Below are 16,491 nucleotides of genomic sequence, written 5' to 3' on the forward strand. Positions count from 1 at the left end.
CACACACACACACACACACACACACACACACATAAACACACATTTCAATCAAATGATTGATGGACTTCTTAGCTGAACTAATTTATTGTTGACACTGGTCAAAACAGCCTACAGCCTAGAGTGATTCCCAACCAGTGGTACAAGGTCAGATTGTTGAGTAGCTCAACTAATATGAAAATATAAACAATCATGATTTAAAAATACCAAACATGGCGACTCAGTTGTAACACCAATGGATACGAAACGGATTGAAACGTCTAACTGCTGCCATTAGTGGTATGCAATCTAAACATGACTAAACCATTTACAGTTCATGAACAGTCATTCAGCGAGAACTAATATCTTGTGTTAAATTACTTAAAGGTCCCATGACATGGTGCTTTTAGCATGCTTTTATATAGATCTTAGTGGTCTTCTAATCTAATATCTGAAGTCTCTTTTATATAAACCTTAGAGGTCCCCTAATACCATATCTGAAGTTTCTTTCCCAAAATTTAGCCTTGGTGCAGAGTTACAGCCACTAGAGCCAGTCCCACAATGAGCTTTCCTTGGTATGTGCCATTTTTGTGTCTGTAACTATTGAGGGGGGGGGGGGGGGGGGGGGGGGGGGGGGCTTGACCAACTGCCACTCTGCTCGTTTGAAAGCCATGATGTCTCTCTCTCATGGGTGGGCCAAATTCTCTGGGCGGGCAAAGCAGAGAAATGGGAGGTAACCTTTTCCCTTATGGGACCTTTAAATTACTCAGTTGTAAATGAACATGACGGGTGGATTCAACACTAGCATAAAGGCTGACAGTTAAAGTTGGCCTACTAAGACATGTTGCATAGTTCTTCAGACACTCCAACTAATAACACAACCCAAATTTGTTTTAATCCTAAAACTCACAATTTTGTTTTGTGGTACAGACTAAATTAGGAAAGCACAATCAAACATTACTTTATGGCATGTTTTTTTTTCTACAGCAAGTGAGAAAGAAAAGAACTTCCCCTTCGGTCTCCTTTTTTCCCACCTGAACATAAACCCGTGCAGCTGCCGGTCAGCAGTGGACTGCCGGATTGAGGAAGCGCCAGATCGCAGCATCATTGTCGAAGGATTACAGCAACGAGGTGATAGGTCATTGGCCAGGAAACATGTGGCCCAGAAAGCAGACAAATGAAATTTGATTCAGATTCAGTCTCGGCTCTGCTGTGTCAGTCAGGGAGACAGGCAGGCATGGACTGATTCTATTTTTTTTTTTTCAATCCCTCCTCCTGCTGTTTGTCGTTTTCAATCCACTGATATGCCAAATATTTAAATGTTGACTCAGCAGCCGCAGCATGAGTGACACGCATAGGGATACAAGGGAAATCAAGTTAACCTGCTGTGCTGCTTTTCTCATTCCTACTGTACTACAGAATGCTCGCAACAAGACTAAAATCTGTAACTTTGTTCTGTGTTCTGGAAAATAAGAGTGTACAAAAACCTACCAAATAAGTGCATCCCATGAACCAAATTTACACAAAAAAGACATGTTATTACTGTTTTAGTGACTGGGACTTGAGACATTTCATTATTTAAAGACAGATGTTTGATCAATGTCAGGAATATGTCTTTTTAGTTATGTCTTGGCTGATTATTTATCTTAGGTGGAAAGTGCACCTTCATCTGCCCTCTCTCTTCCCATTTTTATCCAATTTAATTTGTATTGCACTTGTACATTACAAGGAAATCTAATCATCATTTCTCATACCTCACATTCCGAGGTATGGCAAATTTTATATTAAGATTCAAGTACAAATTGAATGTGATGAAATTCATTGTGTTTCCCGTAGACAGTAGCTTTTTCCTAATGTGAGCGAGATAATACACCTTGGCTGCTTTGCTGGGGACCAAATCCAATTCTCTCACTCTCCAAAACAGTGCAGAGAATTTGTGTGTCTATTGAAAGTGCACTTCCTTTGATTATAATCGGCTGTTGCTCCAACTCCGTGCCCCGCTGCGCTGCGGGATGTTTGGGCTCGGATTCGGGTCGGGTCAGTCTAGAAGGGCCTTGAGGCCAAATCGGTCGCAGCCCGATTAGTTTGCTGGCAGGTGCTCAAAGTCTAGTCCTCTTCCTCCTCTTCTTCTCTTTTCGCCTGTCAGATGTAAATTCATGTGAATTCCTGTTGGCTGCTGAAAGCAAACAGCAGTGACATTGAATGCATCGTGAAAAACACCACAGCAACAATCCATTACTCGCCTCTTCCAATTCCGATTTTGAGCATCCAGCATCTCTGGAAAGAAATGCACACAATAGCAGGGTTTCAAACTTTCAAAAATAGCTTTTGACTTTTCAATATATTGCTACTTCCTGTAAAGTACACTATGTGGTTGCAAATTTGGTAGTGAAATGTGGTGCCAGCTGCCACTGTGATCTGATAGCAAATATCTCTACTAAACTACATTTTGCTGTTTGCACCCATACAGCATGTGGCTGACTCTGTTAAACCTTGCTTAGACAACTGCTGACAACTTGCCAAAGTCTAGTCAATTACCCAGTGTGCCCATTAGTTTTGAGGGGGATTATGCTTATTCCTGGGCTTGTACACATATTTATATACAGATATAAAGTAATTACAGTATATAAAACCCAATAATTTTAAATAAGTCTTACATCAAATGAAAATATTGCAATGCATTCTCTATTTCCCTCCCTGACACAGTATGACACATTGTCTGAATTTAAAGCAAATTCCTGCCATGCACCGCACTGGATTTAATTTACTGCTAACGCTGCTGCATTTGTGCTGAAGTGCATGTATGTGTCCTGTAAAATAAAAACAAGATACGCTGTTACCAAATCAGCTGACCACGTCATTGACCAACAAGGCTGGACCATCAATACCACATTACCACCCAGACACACTGTGAGCAGCCATGCTGGCGGGTATTGACGAGGCATCCGCTCGATGACTGCTAGATAATCTTGGTTTTGTTGTTGGATATGTCTATTTATTTTGCCTCATTGTTGTTCCCGCTAATGGAGACAGATGAAGGTAATCTCACTGGGACTACCATTTATCACACAAGCACAATATCCAGAGTCTGAGTTAGTGTGTGGATGTGGATGTGGACTAGACATGTAACCGGGTGTTGCACTAAATGGGGATTTGTTCAAATCCGTCCCCTGTTTCCAAACACTCAGAGATCTTTCATAAATGTCAGATGAGCTAGTGTGTAAAACCACAATCCTTTAATTACTAAATGCAGATACAGCAGCAGCTCCAGCCGTTAAAAAACATTTACAGGTTTATCACATGATGTTTCTCTCGCCATGTCATCAGGAACGGTGAGATTTAAAACCTACATGCCACTTAGTTGCAAAGGTACTGAACTGTGTTTCCTATAACAGACGGATGACATTTGCATTAACTCGTTTTTTTACCAGTTACCTCTCCAAGTCTGTATCTCATACCTGGTTGTCTTCATTACTTTATATCACATACACATACAACATGTAGCGGAATTCAAATTCATTCAGTGGGCGGCCATTTACAGCGCCTGGGGACCAACTCCAGATCTGAGCCAGTGCCTTGATCAAGGGCACTGACTGGAGAACCTAGTACATGTTTTTGGTTGCTGGGGGAAACCGGAGCACCCGGAGGAACACCACGCATACATGGGGAGAACATGCAAACTCCACGCAGAAAGGCCCGGAACCACCCAGAACCTTCTTGCCGTGAGGCCACAGTGCCACCATGCTGTATTTCAAGGTGGTGGTCTTCCTTTTTGAACCTCAGGTGAATTAGATATTCTGATTTAGTTGCCCAGCAACTGGTTGCCTAAAGCTATTAAAGCTTTCATCAAGAGCCTAAGTGTACATATCCGTTTGCTGACCTGTACATATCTTGCTCAAATATGCTCCTCTTCACTTCACCCTCAGTTTGGATGATGTAAATATTTATAGTTTATCACAATCAATGAATGCTTGGACATGTCTGATGCTGAATTTTCACAGTTTGCCAGTTTCTGATGTAATCTTTAAGGAAAGTTTCCACTATTTACACCGTCACAACGTAACACTCCAGTCCAAACACACTCACATATAAAATTGCTTTAAAAGTGCAACACTGAAAACACCACAATGTGGCCTCTCAGCTTCTGTTCCAGGACTTTTTTATTTTTTATTTATTGCTTCCACTCTTGCCCAGAACACTTTCACCATTACTTTGACTCTCACTTCTCTCATTACTGGGAGCTCTGCCCAGTTATGTCTAGAAACACTGGGACTGTTCCAAGGGCCCCTTTGTCATCACACATTATTGGTCCTTAGCCTGGTAATCACACTTAGTCTGTACATTCAGTAGTTAAATTTAGTTGCATTTCCACTTAGTTGAAATGTCTGATACTATACCTGTTTTTTACTTGGACAGACTGGCACACACGTAATTGCATGCTTGTTTGTGTGTGTATCTGGCAGTCGTGCTTTTGGCCTCGAGAGATGTGGCTCACAAAAAGGAACAAAAACCTCTCTCGTCAGCATTCGAGCTTAGTGAGTGTGTGCATGTGTGCGTAATTAAATGTCACACTGGGCTTGAAGAACAGCTAATAGCATTTGATCAATTTGTTCAGTCTGCACTCTACACGTGAGTCTCCGTTTCGGCATCTTGACGTGTGTGCACGCCAGGCATGATGAGACTGTGTGCATGGCATGTAGCTATTGAATAAATGCACTTCAGTGGAAAAAACATGTTTGCATGGAATGGGTTTTTTTGTGTGTGTATTCACATCTCATGTACGCCTCGGTTGGAGCCCACAAAAAGCTCAGGGGTCTGGGGCGGACACCAGCTTATTAATATGCAGTAAGGTGACAAATAGCTCCCATCGTTTCCTACTCTTCCTTATCTCCTAAGTGTCTCCGACAAGCTCCGTTATTGACGAGGGACGTTTAGCAGGCTGACAGTGGGAGGCATGATGAAAGAGGCAGAGACAGAGAAGAAGAAACAAAACGCTGAGCTAAATGTATTATTTGTTGAAACCCACATGGAGCCCTCAACAGGTTTCATGCGTCAGAAACAATCTGTGTTACCGCCAAGTACAGCAGGTATGCCAGGCGGATAAAAACTCAGCTGCTCCGGGAGAACATTAGTTTTAATATAAAAAACAATTGATGCATGTACTGATATAAGTAACAGGAAATTGCAGTACAAAAATGTCAAAATATGTTTGAGGTACTTTTGAAATTGAAAAAATATAGACATGAGTCATGTTATGACTATAAAAAGTCCTATTTCTACATATCTTGGTCATAATTCTTACACATTCTTACACCCATTAAAGACATCCTTACCAAAATAGTGTAAAAAAAGACATTTGGACAATATACGATTATCAGATTTATTCTAACTCAAATAACATATAAGCCTTCTCACTTCTCTTTTCCTCCTGTCCTCTTTTCTCTCATTCCCTCAGATAATCCCTTCCCCTTCCTTGCGTCTCCACTTGCCCTTTTCCAATCTCCATCATTCATTCCATCCTTCACTCTCCTCTCCTAATCTCCCAACACCTTCATTTTACACCCCCCCAAACACTTTCGAATATCCATTTCTCCATCCATCTATTTATCCTTCTTGACCTTTTTCTCTCTCCACCCTCAAACCCTCATCCTCTCTCCCGACATACACCACCCTTGTTCCTCCTTGTTGTACCAATGTAGTCTATTTCTCTTCTGTCTCACACCCTCCCTCCATCTTTCCCTCCCCTACCTTGCTTGAGTATCAGATTAGGCCTGTGTCATAAGGAATAGAGAGAAAGAGAGAGATTGCCAGCTGGATTAAAGGGGGACGGGAATTAATTTCTATGATCTCGTTGTTTTAGACCAGTCACATAAAGTTTCTGTGTGTGTGTGTGTGTGTGTGTGTGTGTGTGTGTGTGTGTGTGTGTGTGTGTGTGTGTGTGTGTGTGTGCGTGTGTTTGTGTGTGCCTGTGCGCACGAGCGCATGCAGAGGGTGCCTTCCGCTTTATCCCCTGTAATGACAGGGAGCTGGCTAGGAACGCCTGGCCCCACTCTGTTGCATGCTGGGAAATCATGCATGTGTCCTTGGTGTGGTGACAGACAGAGAGTTTAATGAATGTCTGATTAGCACTTTTATTGTATTCATATCTCATAATGATTTGACATATGTCACATGTGTATGATGTGTGAATTAGACATAGCACATTAAATCCTCTATGCTGAGGATTGAGCTCCAGAGACTGGATGTTGCAGAGCAATCTGGTATACATTCAAAAAATAATTAATATTTACGGATGAGGTAATATTATGATTGAATGCTTCACACATTGGTGTGACACAGTTAAACAGAGTATGAAATGCAGTTTGAGGTGCTATATTAAATACAACATTCAATCAACAGAGAAAGGCACAAAGCTCGTGTTCAGAAACAGTGCCGTCAGTACTTAAGTAAAATCAGAGCAGACTGGGCTTTTTCAGAAGCAGGGCTTAAAGAGACAGGCGCTGACAAATGAAAATTAAACCATGTAGACATGTTCTAGTACAAAACCCAAAATATGTTAAAGTATGAACCTAAAAAATTGGCATAATACGGGACTTTTAAGCAAAAGTAATTTACTTGGGGTAACTAAAGTATGAACGAGATTTTTAGGATACTCAAGGCAGCTGGTTAAGGTTCCAGAAAGGTCGTAATGCTAACTTTAAGCATGAAATGAGCTACGATGACTTAACCTAACCATATGAGGGAGGCAGGACCTCGGTCTACAGAGCTTTCTATGCCACACCATCCACACTGACCTCCTCCCTGTGACACTATAAAGATGTCACTCTTCATGAATTGAAACAATGAACTGCCAGTGAACGTAATCCAGGTAGCAATAGCATTTCCATCAAAACATAATTTGCGAGGGTTGTACGCAACCATATTTCTCAGCAGAAAGGGTTGGCTCTGTATATGTTTGTCAGTGTTCTGCAGAATACAGAACAAGTAGTGAGATGCCAGTTGCTCCTGCAAAGGTGACAGGGATTTATGCACAAACACCACCACTCAGACTCAGGGGAATGTCAAAGTCATCAAGGAGTAATTTCTACACAAAACAAACAAAGTTTATCACTTCATTACCTATAATCAGCCTGATCAGCCACATGTTTAACAGCATGAGGAACACTATAGTTCATGAAGCAGCCTCTTCATTACAGGATACTATTATGACTATACTATTATTTTGTTGGACACGTTACACCCTGCTCTTTTGAAGGAGACAGAAGAGATGTCTAGATACAGATACACCACGCACGCACAGGCTGGTTAATGATTAACTGGACGTGTGTGTCAACCACAGAGCGCAAGGCGAAGTAGTGCTGAATGCCAATGTGCTGTGTAATAATGCAGGACACATGCTTTGTCTTTATCAGTTTTCTCTCTCTCACAGTCACTCACACTTGAATGGTGACCTTGGGCTATATTGTTATTCATTAGTGGACAGAGGCGGGCAGACTGCCTTCTCTCTTCTTATCTCTACGGGACACAAATCAGCAGTGGGATGCTCGTAGCGTCCCTATCTGGCCTCACTGTAATAACAATCACTGCTTTCAATTGGCTGAGTGGCGAGATCAGACAGCAGCCTTAAAAGATAAAAGAGAGGTCCTGCTATTTTGTCCGTCAGATGCTTAACACCTTTGTGGACTGAAAAGATTATTACTTTCTTAGGAGTTTTGTCCCCAAAAAATTTGATAAAGGACAGATGAAAAAATGAAAGCTGTGGACTTTGTATCTCGCATATGGAGAGAATTGACTTGCAGGCAGAATAATTAGCAGAATGGCAATTTGAAAACTGTATTTTAATTAATTAGAAAAATAATCAGTGAGATGCATTATTATGTGTTTTTATTTTTCAAATACCATTGGAGCTTGATTGTAGCTTGACAATCTACCAGCAACCTAATCCCTCTTACACCCAGTGACAACGCCGATAGATTATTTTGCTCATGGCGTGTCATCAAGGCATGCCTGTACTGTCCTGGTTTTGTCATGAACTCTGAAGACTAATATGTAAGAGGTGGTCAAAAGGACCTAACGGACCGTGATGTTGGCGTGACAGAAATACATAAGTTGTCATTCCAAAACATCCATCCATCTTCATCCGCTTATCCGGTAACGTCCCCAAAACATGCTTATAGAATTTAAAAATCAATCAATCAAAGATAAGATCAAATTGCTTTTAAGAAAACCCATGATGATGCTGCTGGTGAAAAGAATATTTATTGTATGTTTATTGTAATACCTGATTTCAATGTTAGGAAAAAGTCATGTTGTGCCCCTTCACCAAAGTTACTGCCATCTTAAAATTCATAACAAAGTTAGTTTCGCAGATTTACAGAAGTAATGAATGCTTCTGTATTTTGTATTTATAGAACATTTAAAAACAATATCATCACGTGTGCCTTGGAATATTTTTTTCCCTGTGTCACAGTTACAATCATTTGTTGTTTCTGATCCGATTGATTTGACTGTTGCCATCAGTTTTCTGGTCGACTGCAGCAGAGTCTTTGCATCTGAATGTAACACCCTGAGGTGCCATCTGTCCGTCTGAGTGCTGGTCTGCCAAAAGCACCTTTTTCCATTTTGCTTACGGCGCATGCGTTGGATTGATTCATCAGTTGACAGGAAAATTAACAGCTGATTCTCTGCAGACTCATAACATCACTTCAGGGTTTGGGAAGGATATCAAGTCATTCCAAGTCCAAAGGCTAAAGTCATCGTGAAGTCACAGGTTTTTTTAATTTATTTTTTAAGTTTTCTATGCAAATGCACACAGCGCAACAGTGCTGCCATGTACATGAATGCACGCAAATGCAGCTCAATATACTGTACATCCACAGATATCTGTGATATCGGTTTCATGTTGCAGTTTTCAAAGTTGGCACTGTTCGAGTCCCTCTGAGAAGGAACATAACATAACATTTTCAGAGCCGTTTTGATGGTTGAATGGGTGGGCAAGTCACTGGAGATGGAATCAGCGAGGTGTGGAAGTAAATCACCAGCTTAGAAATGAAAGGGCCTGCATGTCCTTCACACACCCCACTCAAAACGTTTAGAAACCAGTTGAATGAACCTTCGTTTTTCGCTTTTGTGCATATTTATTATTAATTTCTGCTTTAGTGTGTCAATTTACTGACCTGAATTGCTGTCTTTCCTTCTTTTTGAAGGACAACACATACCAAAATCAGAATCACATTTAGTTCAAGGGGGTGAGTGGAAAACTTCGTGGGGTTATCATCTCATTCTTTGTCCTGTCCTTTGCATCCCTTTATGAAAAGAGTCATAATAATAAAAAGGGAATTTGTGGACCCTGACAAAACTTAATTCACTCTCTCTCACTTCTTCATTCACTCCGCCCTCTCAGCCCTAATGCCTCTTGGCCCCAATCCATTCTCATAGATCCATGCTTCCCTTTAGATTATTATTATTAACCTGTCAATTTCAAATTAGGCAACTCCTTCCCTCAATCACTTTATCCAATCTCTTAAACCTAAAGGTACCACTCCTCTCACTTACCCCCACAGGAACCAATCATTAGTCACTGTTTCGTTCGCCAATCCAATCAACTCCTCCTGTAGGACACTGCCTCCAGCTTCTAATGCTGATGCTGATGCCAACACCCAGCCCCCGACTACATTCTATCAACAATTCTCCTTTGTGCTCTGAGGCTTTCTTTTTTAAATGACAAATAAACAGATTGTACTTAGATTGTATACTTATAGAAATCTATCTATGGGAGGTTCTCCACTAAATCCCAGCCATGGGAATACTAAGACCATGTATTTAGTAGTAGTAGGATCTGTGTCAGTTAGCCAAAGCTAGTACCATAGCAGCAGTCAGACTGCTTCATCGTCATTGCAAGATGCAGAACTAATGCATGCAACATGATGTTTGTTGTTCTTTGCTATTCTGCCAATGTGTCAGGTCAAATACATTGATGGAGGATAAATACATGTGAAATCTGGTTGGGGCAGTAGCTGCAGAGTTGGCTCATTATTATTTATTTGGATTAACTTCTGCTTTCTCCCTGACTTAAAGATCTCCACTCATCTAAGAATATCCCATATGGAGAACACCAGTCTGACACAAACACAATTTATTAAAAAGAAAAAATAATTTCAAAGCTCAAGGATGAGATTTGATTCTTATAAACTGTTATCCAAAAGCACCCAGTGATGCATAACACTAGATCTGTAATACGTTCTGGCCGGAAATTGAATGCACTAACAGATAAAAGGGGTCTTCATATATTTGTCTCGTTCTGAGATGGGATGTGACCAAACCAGTATGGAATTATGAAAGGTCCCCAAGGCCTTTTATATACTGCCACCCACAAAGTGTGTTTGATGTATGTGGGTGCATGTGCTCTCGCGTGTGCTGTTTCCACATTGAGAGATTAATGAAGTGCTTCTTCTTCTAAGGAAAGGCTAGGGTCATCAAAGAGTCTTTGCATCAAAGCGGCCTGATATGAACCTGATGTTTTCTGTCGTCACTGCTTTGCAATCAGAGCAGGGGGCCGACGTCGAGCCTTTTATTTGCATTTACAGACGCGAATCAAACATCCAGTACATTTCCATAGGGCCAAATTAAAATTACGGAAGTGGAAGTTGTAGGTTTTAGGCTATTTTCTATCAGCATTAATGATGCCATTGGCCTAAGTTTTGTGAGTTCCTTTTACAGTAGAGGTTTGAATTAGCATCAAGCATAAGGAACTGCTGTGCATAAACAGTATAGCTTTAAAAGCAGCTGGACTTAGTTGTCTTAGTTTGGTTAGAAAACCTCACCAGTCTTTCCAAAGATTGCTTGTAGGAGTTTAGACAAAACTTGTGACACCATAGCATGCTTTAAAAAATGGTAGACAGTAATTTAAAGTGTCACTGTGTAGTTGTTGAAGAAAGAAAATTATATTATGTCTCTGTATTCTGCGACAGTCTGAGCAATGTTCTTAAAAAACTTTTCTGTTAAAGAAGAAAGTCTCAAACTTCTAATGTGATCAAGTATGCAGTCTTGCATTGCTCCCCGAAGAAACGTTCATGCTCATAAATAAGTGATTAGACTGTCCCCAACCATCAGAGTAACTTTTATTAATTCGTAAATCTTGTGGCGTTCAACTTCAGAAGATCTGCTTCCATTTCTCTCATTTCATGTGTCGCTTGACATTATGTCTCCCCTCTGCTGTCCTGATCTCACAGCTGTGTATCTACAAATTTAAGAAAACGCCAGAATCCAAACTACTAATTCTTATCCTGTCACAACTGTCTGTTGATGTCGGGGACACCAGGTCCAGCAGATACAATAACCCACGAGCTGTTTTGATCCAGATTTCCATTGCATTGTGCTGTTACAGGCATGTGGCAACCAACTAACTAAAATAACAAGTAAGAAAAACGTTCTCCTTTCAGTTATAAGATAAGTGAAAAATATGCACTTCCTTTCATTACACACCCAATTGAGTTGAGTTGGATTACATGGGACGCTAAACATACTTTCTGCTTTCTTGCGTTCAATTAAAGTTTATCATCTCCACTGAGGTTGGTTTGCAGTTTGTCCTTGGCACCTTGTGGCACGGGGCCAGCAGGAGCAGCATCTCCCAAAGGCTGAGCCATCTGTGCACACACACAAATACACACTAGAGGCTCTGACTTGTTAGGGTTTGATGACAGGCTCTATGACAGAATGTGCATAACAAAAATAAGAGTCCTTTAATGTTTCTTATCAGAAAGTCAATTTTTCAATTAAGTCTATTAAAACACGTTGGTTGTTGGTCCAAATAAGGTTTTAAAAGCAACAAATAAAGATGTTAGGTACATAAAATTCTTACAACGTAGTTTGTGCTTTGGAAACACATGCATAACAGTGTTTAATTTGCCTAAGATTACATTATGTTTGTCAGGACTTTTTCCATTTATTAGAGAAGTGGATTGAAAAATGATCCAGAGCCAAATGTTCCTTCTGGATGAGAATGAACAAGGAAGCCATCTGTGGTCTCCAAGACAAATGCATGCTTGCATCATGGTGATGATGCAAGCATGAGAGTGTGCATGCATACAAGCTCACTTAGTAAAACCATGCAGAGGGAAAAAAACAGGGGTCTTGCTCCCATTAGCCGCCCATTCTGCCGAGTCAGCTTTCCTCTGCCCATCACCTCCCCCCCCTTCACTGTCTCTCAGTTGCTTTCTCTTTACAACCAACGCACTTTTACTTCTCCCTCCTTCATTTTTCATCTGGATTTTTTTACTCTTGCAGCCCTCTTTCTTCTGCCTCCTCTCCTCTGCCCTGCAAATGCAAAGAGACTTGCAGCCCCCATAAGCAGAGGGCAAAGCTGGAGCGAGAGAGCATCCGTCATCCATTCGCCTTGTGTTTCTCCCCCCCCCCGCTCCCTCCCTCCCATCCTCTGTATCCCGTCCCTCTTCCATTCACTCTCACTCCCTCCTCCTTTCTTCTACACTGCTTGCCGCGGCTAGGATCACTGCACTACACCATGCGCTGAGATGGAGAGCACACACAGTGAGCTTATTGCAGCTCAACTAAGCCAGGTGGGGAGCAGCAGAAAGGGCTGACTCGTCCCAGAGAGAGAAGAGAGAAAGGGGGGGGGGAGTGACCCTCACTGTCTATGTCATCACTTAAGAACGCAACATTGTGGAAAGGCAAGGAATTGGACTGTCTGCGCACCGGATGGGGCATTCAGCAAGGGTGATACTTGCTGCCATCTGAGTGTATTTTCCTAAACTGTGAGAAATTCTGTGTTGGAAAGGCTTTTGTTGACTCTTCATATGGATCCGGGTTGAAACTGGATTGTCTGGGATGTGGATTAGAATGCTGATGTGGAGCACCTAAGCTCTGGCACGTAGCTCGCTCTAGCAGGACCACATGGACATGTTTGGTTTCTCCAAGATGCCAAAGCTGTCTGGGTGAGTATGTGTGTGTGTGTTCTTCTACTGCTGTCCTCAGAGGGCACTACAAATCATTTTCATTTATTTATTTATTTAACTTTTATTCAAATTTCTTGACATATGCCAGTTCCTTGGGAACAAAGTTAAGGTAATTCTAGTCAAGATATTTCCAGGTGAAGTTGTCTGGACATTGAACATGTATTGTTAGGCTAATCAGTTTTTGCAGGGTATGCAAGTCATGCCTCAACAAGTTTCTGATTGGTATAGCCAATAATAAATGAAATGAAAGCGTTATCATTAAGAGACTTTGGGTACAAGGCTAGACTGAGTGTTTGAGTAAGGAAAAAGCAAAATAGGAAGCTGCATTGGGTATGGATGTTGCACAAAACAGAGGGATATGTGACCTGTCGTTCATGGTGTAGGTAAGTGTTAAGACTTTTTTCTTGAATGAAGGTAACAATACCATAATGTAAATATACTCAGTCACAAGTAAAAGTCCTGCCTTCAGAATTGTACTTGAGTAAAAGTACAAAGGTATCATGAGCAAAATGTACTCAAAGTGAAAGGTAAAAGTAATCACTATGCAAAAAAAGCCCTTTTCACGGTGTCTAATTATGGAGCCTTCAATGTGTAAATCTTTGAATGATTGATTGATTGATTGATTGGTTTTATTTAAATAAAAAACATTGTGAAAACAGTACTCTGTGTCATACATTAAAAAGACATATATAGTCAGGGATGACACAATAAAGTCCAAGATTTATTTCCATTGTGGTCCCTACACAATCTGATGCACACAAGATAATGAGCCATTATCGTGTGCTTCAAGACTAGGAAAATGTTTTGACATACTCTCAGGGATTTGGGCCTTTGTAGCAATGCATCATATTTAACAAGTCAATATGTTTTATTTGCTAAAGTAAAGTAACTACAGCTTTAAAATGAATGTAGTCAAGTAAAAACTTCAATATTTCCTGTTGAAATGTAGCAGAGTAGATGTATAAAGTAGCCTAAATACTTTAGTAAAGGACGAAATCCTTAACATTGTACTTAAGTTCAGTGCTTGAGTTAATGTTGGCTACTCATTTACATCCACCACTGGCTGTGGGATGTATTCTGCCCTGTTGGTTTGAGCAGGTATGGGCCTGCCTGCGTTGTTGTTTTGTTTGTGTGATTTTAGTGACTAAGAAATGTCAAGATCTATAAGACGCAACTCATTCCAAGATACGCATAATGTCAACAGCAACCAGATAGTGTGAGTGTTTAAGGGCGAGATAAAGGAACGAGAGGACAGACAATGGTTACTGAAATGGAGGGGAACACAAAGCGTGCCAGTGGAGAGCACAGAGCCAAAGGAAGAGTTGTAACAAGACTACTAAGTGCTTCAAGAGACAGAGGTTTAACGCTCTGTTCCAGAAAAGGAGGTTTACCCTGAGCAACCCTATCCAGTCCTGATGATGATGCACAACCACGCCTACTTATTGCAATTGTACAATAGGGGCCAACAATTAAAAAATGCAATCAAATGCTTCATTCAAGAATTAATTGATTCAAATAAACTTTACCAGACAAGTTGTATCGAACAAACCAAGACAAACTAAGCAATCTTAAGAAAGAGGAGACTATAAGTAGGAGCCGCAGCAATAATAAAGAGCTCTGCACACACCAATCCTCGCTCACTGTGCTTTCATATGCCACGTACAAACTACACATTACAAACAGTGGGCACAACAACAGTGCGTTAATACATGTTAGCATGATCCCTGACTCATGTGTCACATCTCTAAGCCCACTGAACAAGGCTCATGATAAATCTCTTAAACCGAAACTCTTCGAGGTTAGCATCTGGAGGGCATCCTCTTCTCTTCTAAGGAAAGAAAGAGAGAATGAAGTCAAGTCTCTGTAGTGGTACACAATATCTCTACGTATTTTTATAAAGACATTCATACACAACAGAGACCATGGTTTAAAGGAGCAAATTAGACCTTCAGATAAACCACCAACTCAACTGTTATTTTTCAGATTAAATGTTAATGAGCTGTGATTTTAGCCGACCATTCGAAAGCATTGACATATGTTTAAAATTAATATTAGTGAGCATACATGTTTTATACAAACTTTTGAACATGTGTTCTGGGCGTTTGCAGTTGTGTTTTTGAACTTTGTTTTATTCTCAATATTATTTCCAAAGTCTGAATGACTTGCTTCTAACTCTGTATTTGGCCCCATCATGTCTGAACTGAAGCTCATGTTTTGGTTAAGCATATTAACACTTGGCGCTCCAGAACATGAGGAAAGAGATAGGGGTGGTTCCGCAGGCTATGGCAAGACTTTTCTCCCAAGAAGAATAACAGCAACAGTGCCCCAAAACAACACATGTCTGTGTTCAAGTAGTATATAACCACAACGTTCCACTTCCGGGATCGTTCAGGTGCTGCCAGAAATTCCACCCGATGTCTCTCTTTTTAGGCCGGATGTCCCTCACCTTCAGCTTTCTTTGTGTTGGAATTCTAAATCTCCAGTTGATTTATGATATCTGCAGGCTGAAAACAGACAGCTGGCTAGACTATCTGTTCGTTTTGACAGTTTTTTGTTTTTCTTGCACAACTTTTGAACATACACGTTTCACCAAAACAAGTTCCTTCCCCGGGGCGGTTTTGCAGAGGCAAGACAATTGTGTTTGGTTTAAAGAAATGCCAATAAACCAGAACATGTTTACATGCGGGATAGCTGTGTTTTCCGGCCAGACCTTCCTCAGCAGCACTGTGAAGGAAGGTCTGGCAATGCACGACCAATGTTCAAGTGACAAAGCCCTTCAGCAGCCATAGTAATTATGACGGGAGCCAAGGAGGAAGTCAGGTTGTTGTAGAGCGATGAAGACAGTTTAATGAGGAGTTCAGGGTGGATGGACGAGTCGACAAAACTTTTGACTTTAACACGGCAGGCCACTGTTTTTTCCAAACTAAACCTTAACACAATGACATGGGCTTCTTTTTCAACAGGGATTGGTAACAGTGTTGAAAGGCACAGACAGATTATGTTGTTGATGTGAACATATTTGTGGTTTAATTTGGAGGACTAGTTAGCTATTGCTCACATGAATCTTAGGTTTGGAAGTCATTTTCTCGCTTTACTGTATGTTCAAGGAGCAACAATTTTCTTTCTTTTTTAAAGACAATTTTTGGGGGGGGCTTTACCCATTATTAGTGACTGTGGTTAGAAAGGAAAGGGGGAGAGAGATGGGGGACGACACGCAGCAAAGGGTCACAGGTTGGAGTCAAACTCACTCGCCCCAACATTTTTATTTAATAAAAAAAAGGCAGGTTTTTCTATCACAAAATTAAGGAAATGTACTGCATGTGGAAACCAAAGCACCCCACTGTGTTCTCCAGGATCTTTTAGAAATATCCCTTCAAATCATGAGGAGCCATATGAACAGTTTTATGTTGTTGTTTTTTCCTGGACTTCCTTACATCACATAAATTTGAGAACATTCATATTTTGTCACGTTATAGTAGCTGAATGAGTAACACAATACAGAGGCAAATGCCTAAAGTCTGCATGCTATCACATTTTTATCTTT

The 16,491-nt window shown here is 40.8% G+C and overlaps 1 protein-coding gene across 2 annotated transcripts in view; it reads left to right on the forward strand.

The window, feature by feature from the left end:
• LOC116673928 (FERM and PDZ domain-containing protein 4) overlaps positions 1 to 16,491 on the forward strand; it is a 57,579-nt gene that overhangs the window by 1,628 nt on the left and 39,460 nt on the right. Inside the window, exon 1 of one of the 2 annotated variants that reach the window (XM_032506306.1) lies at positions 12,462 to 12,926. The exons of the other annotated variant lie outside the window; for it this stretch is intronic. Coding sequence (XP_032362197.1) covers positions 12,886 to 12,926 — 41 coding nt within the window. The 5' untranslated portion in view covers positions 12,462 to 12,885. Of the gene's footprint in view, positions 1 to 12,461; positions 12,927 to 16,491 lie in introns of those variants that run through there. 2 annotated transcript variants of the gene reach the window in all.

Source organism: Etheostoma spectabile, chromosome 24 (genome assembly GCF_008692095.1).
Source record: "Etheostoma spectabile isolate EspeVRDwgs_2016 chromosome 24, UIUC_Espe_1.0, whole genome shotgun sequence".
Taxonomy (NCBI): Eukaryota; Metazoa; Chordata; class Actinopteri; order Perciformes; family Percidae; genus Etheostoma; species Etheostoma spectabile.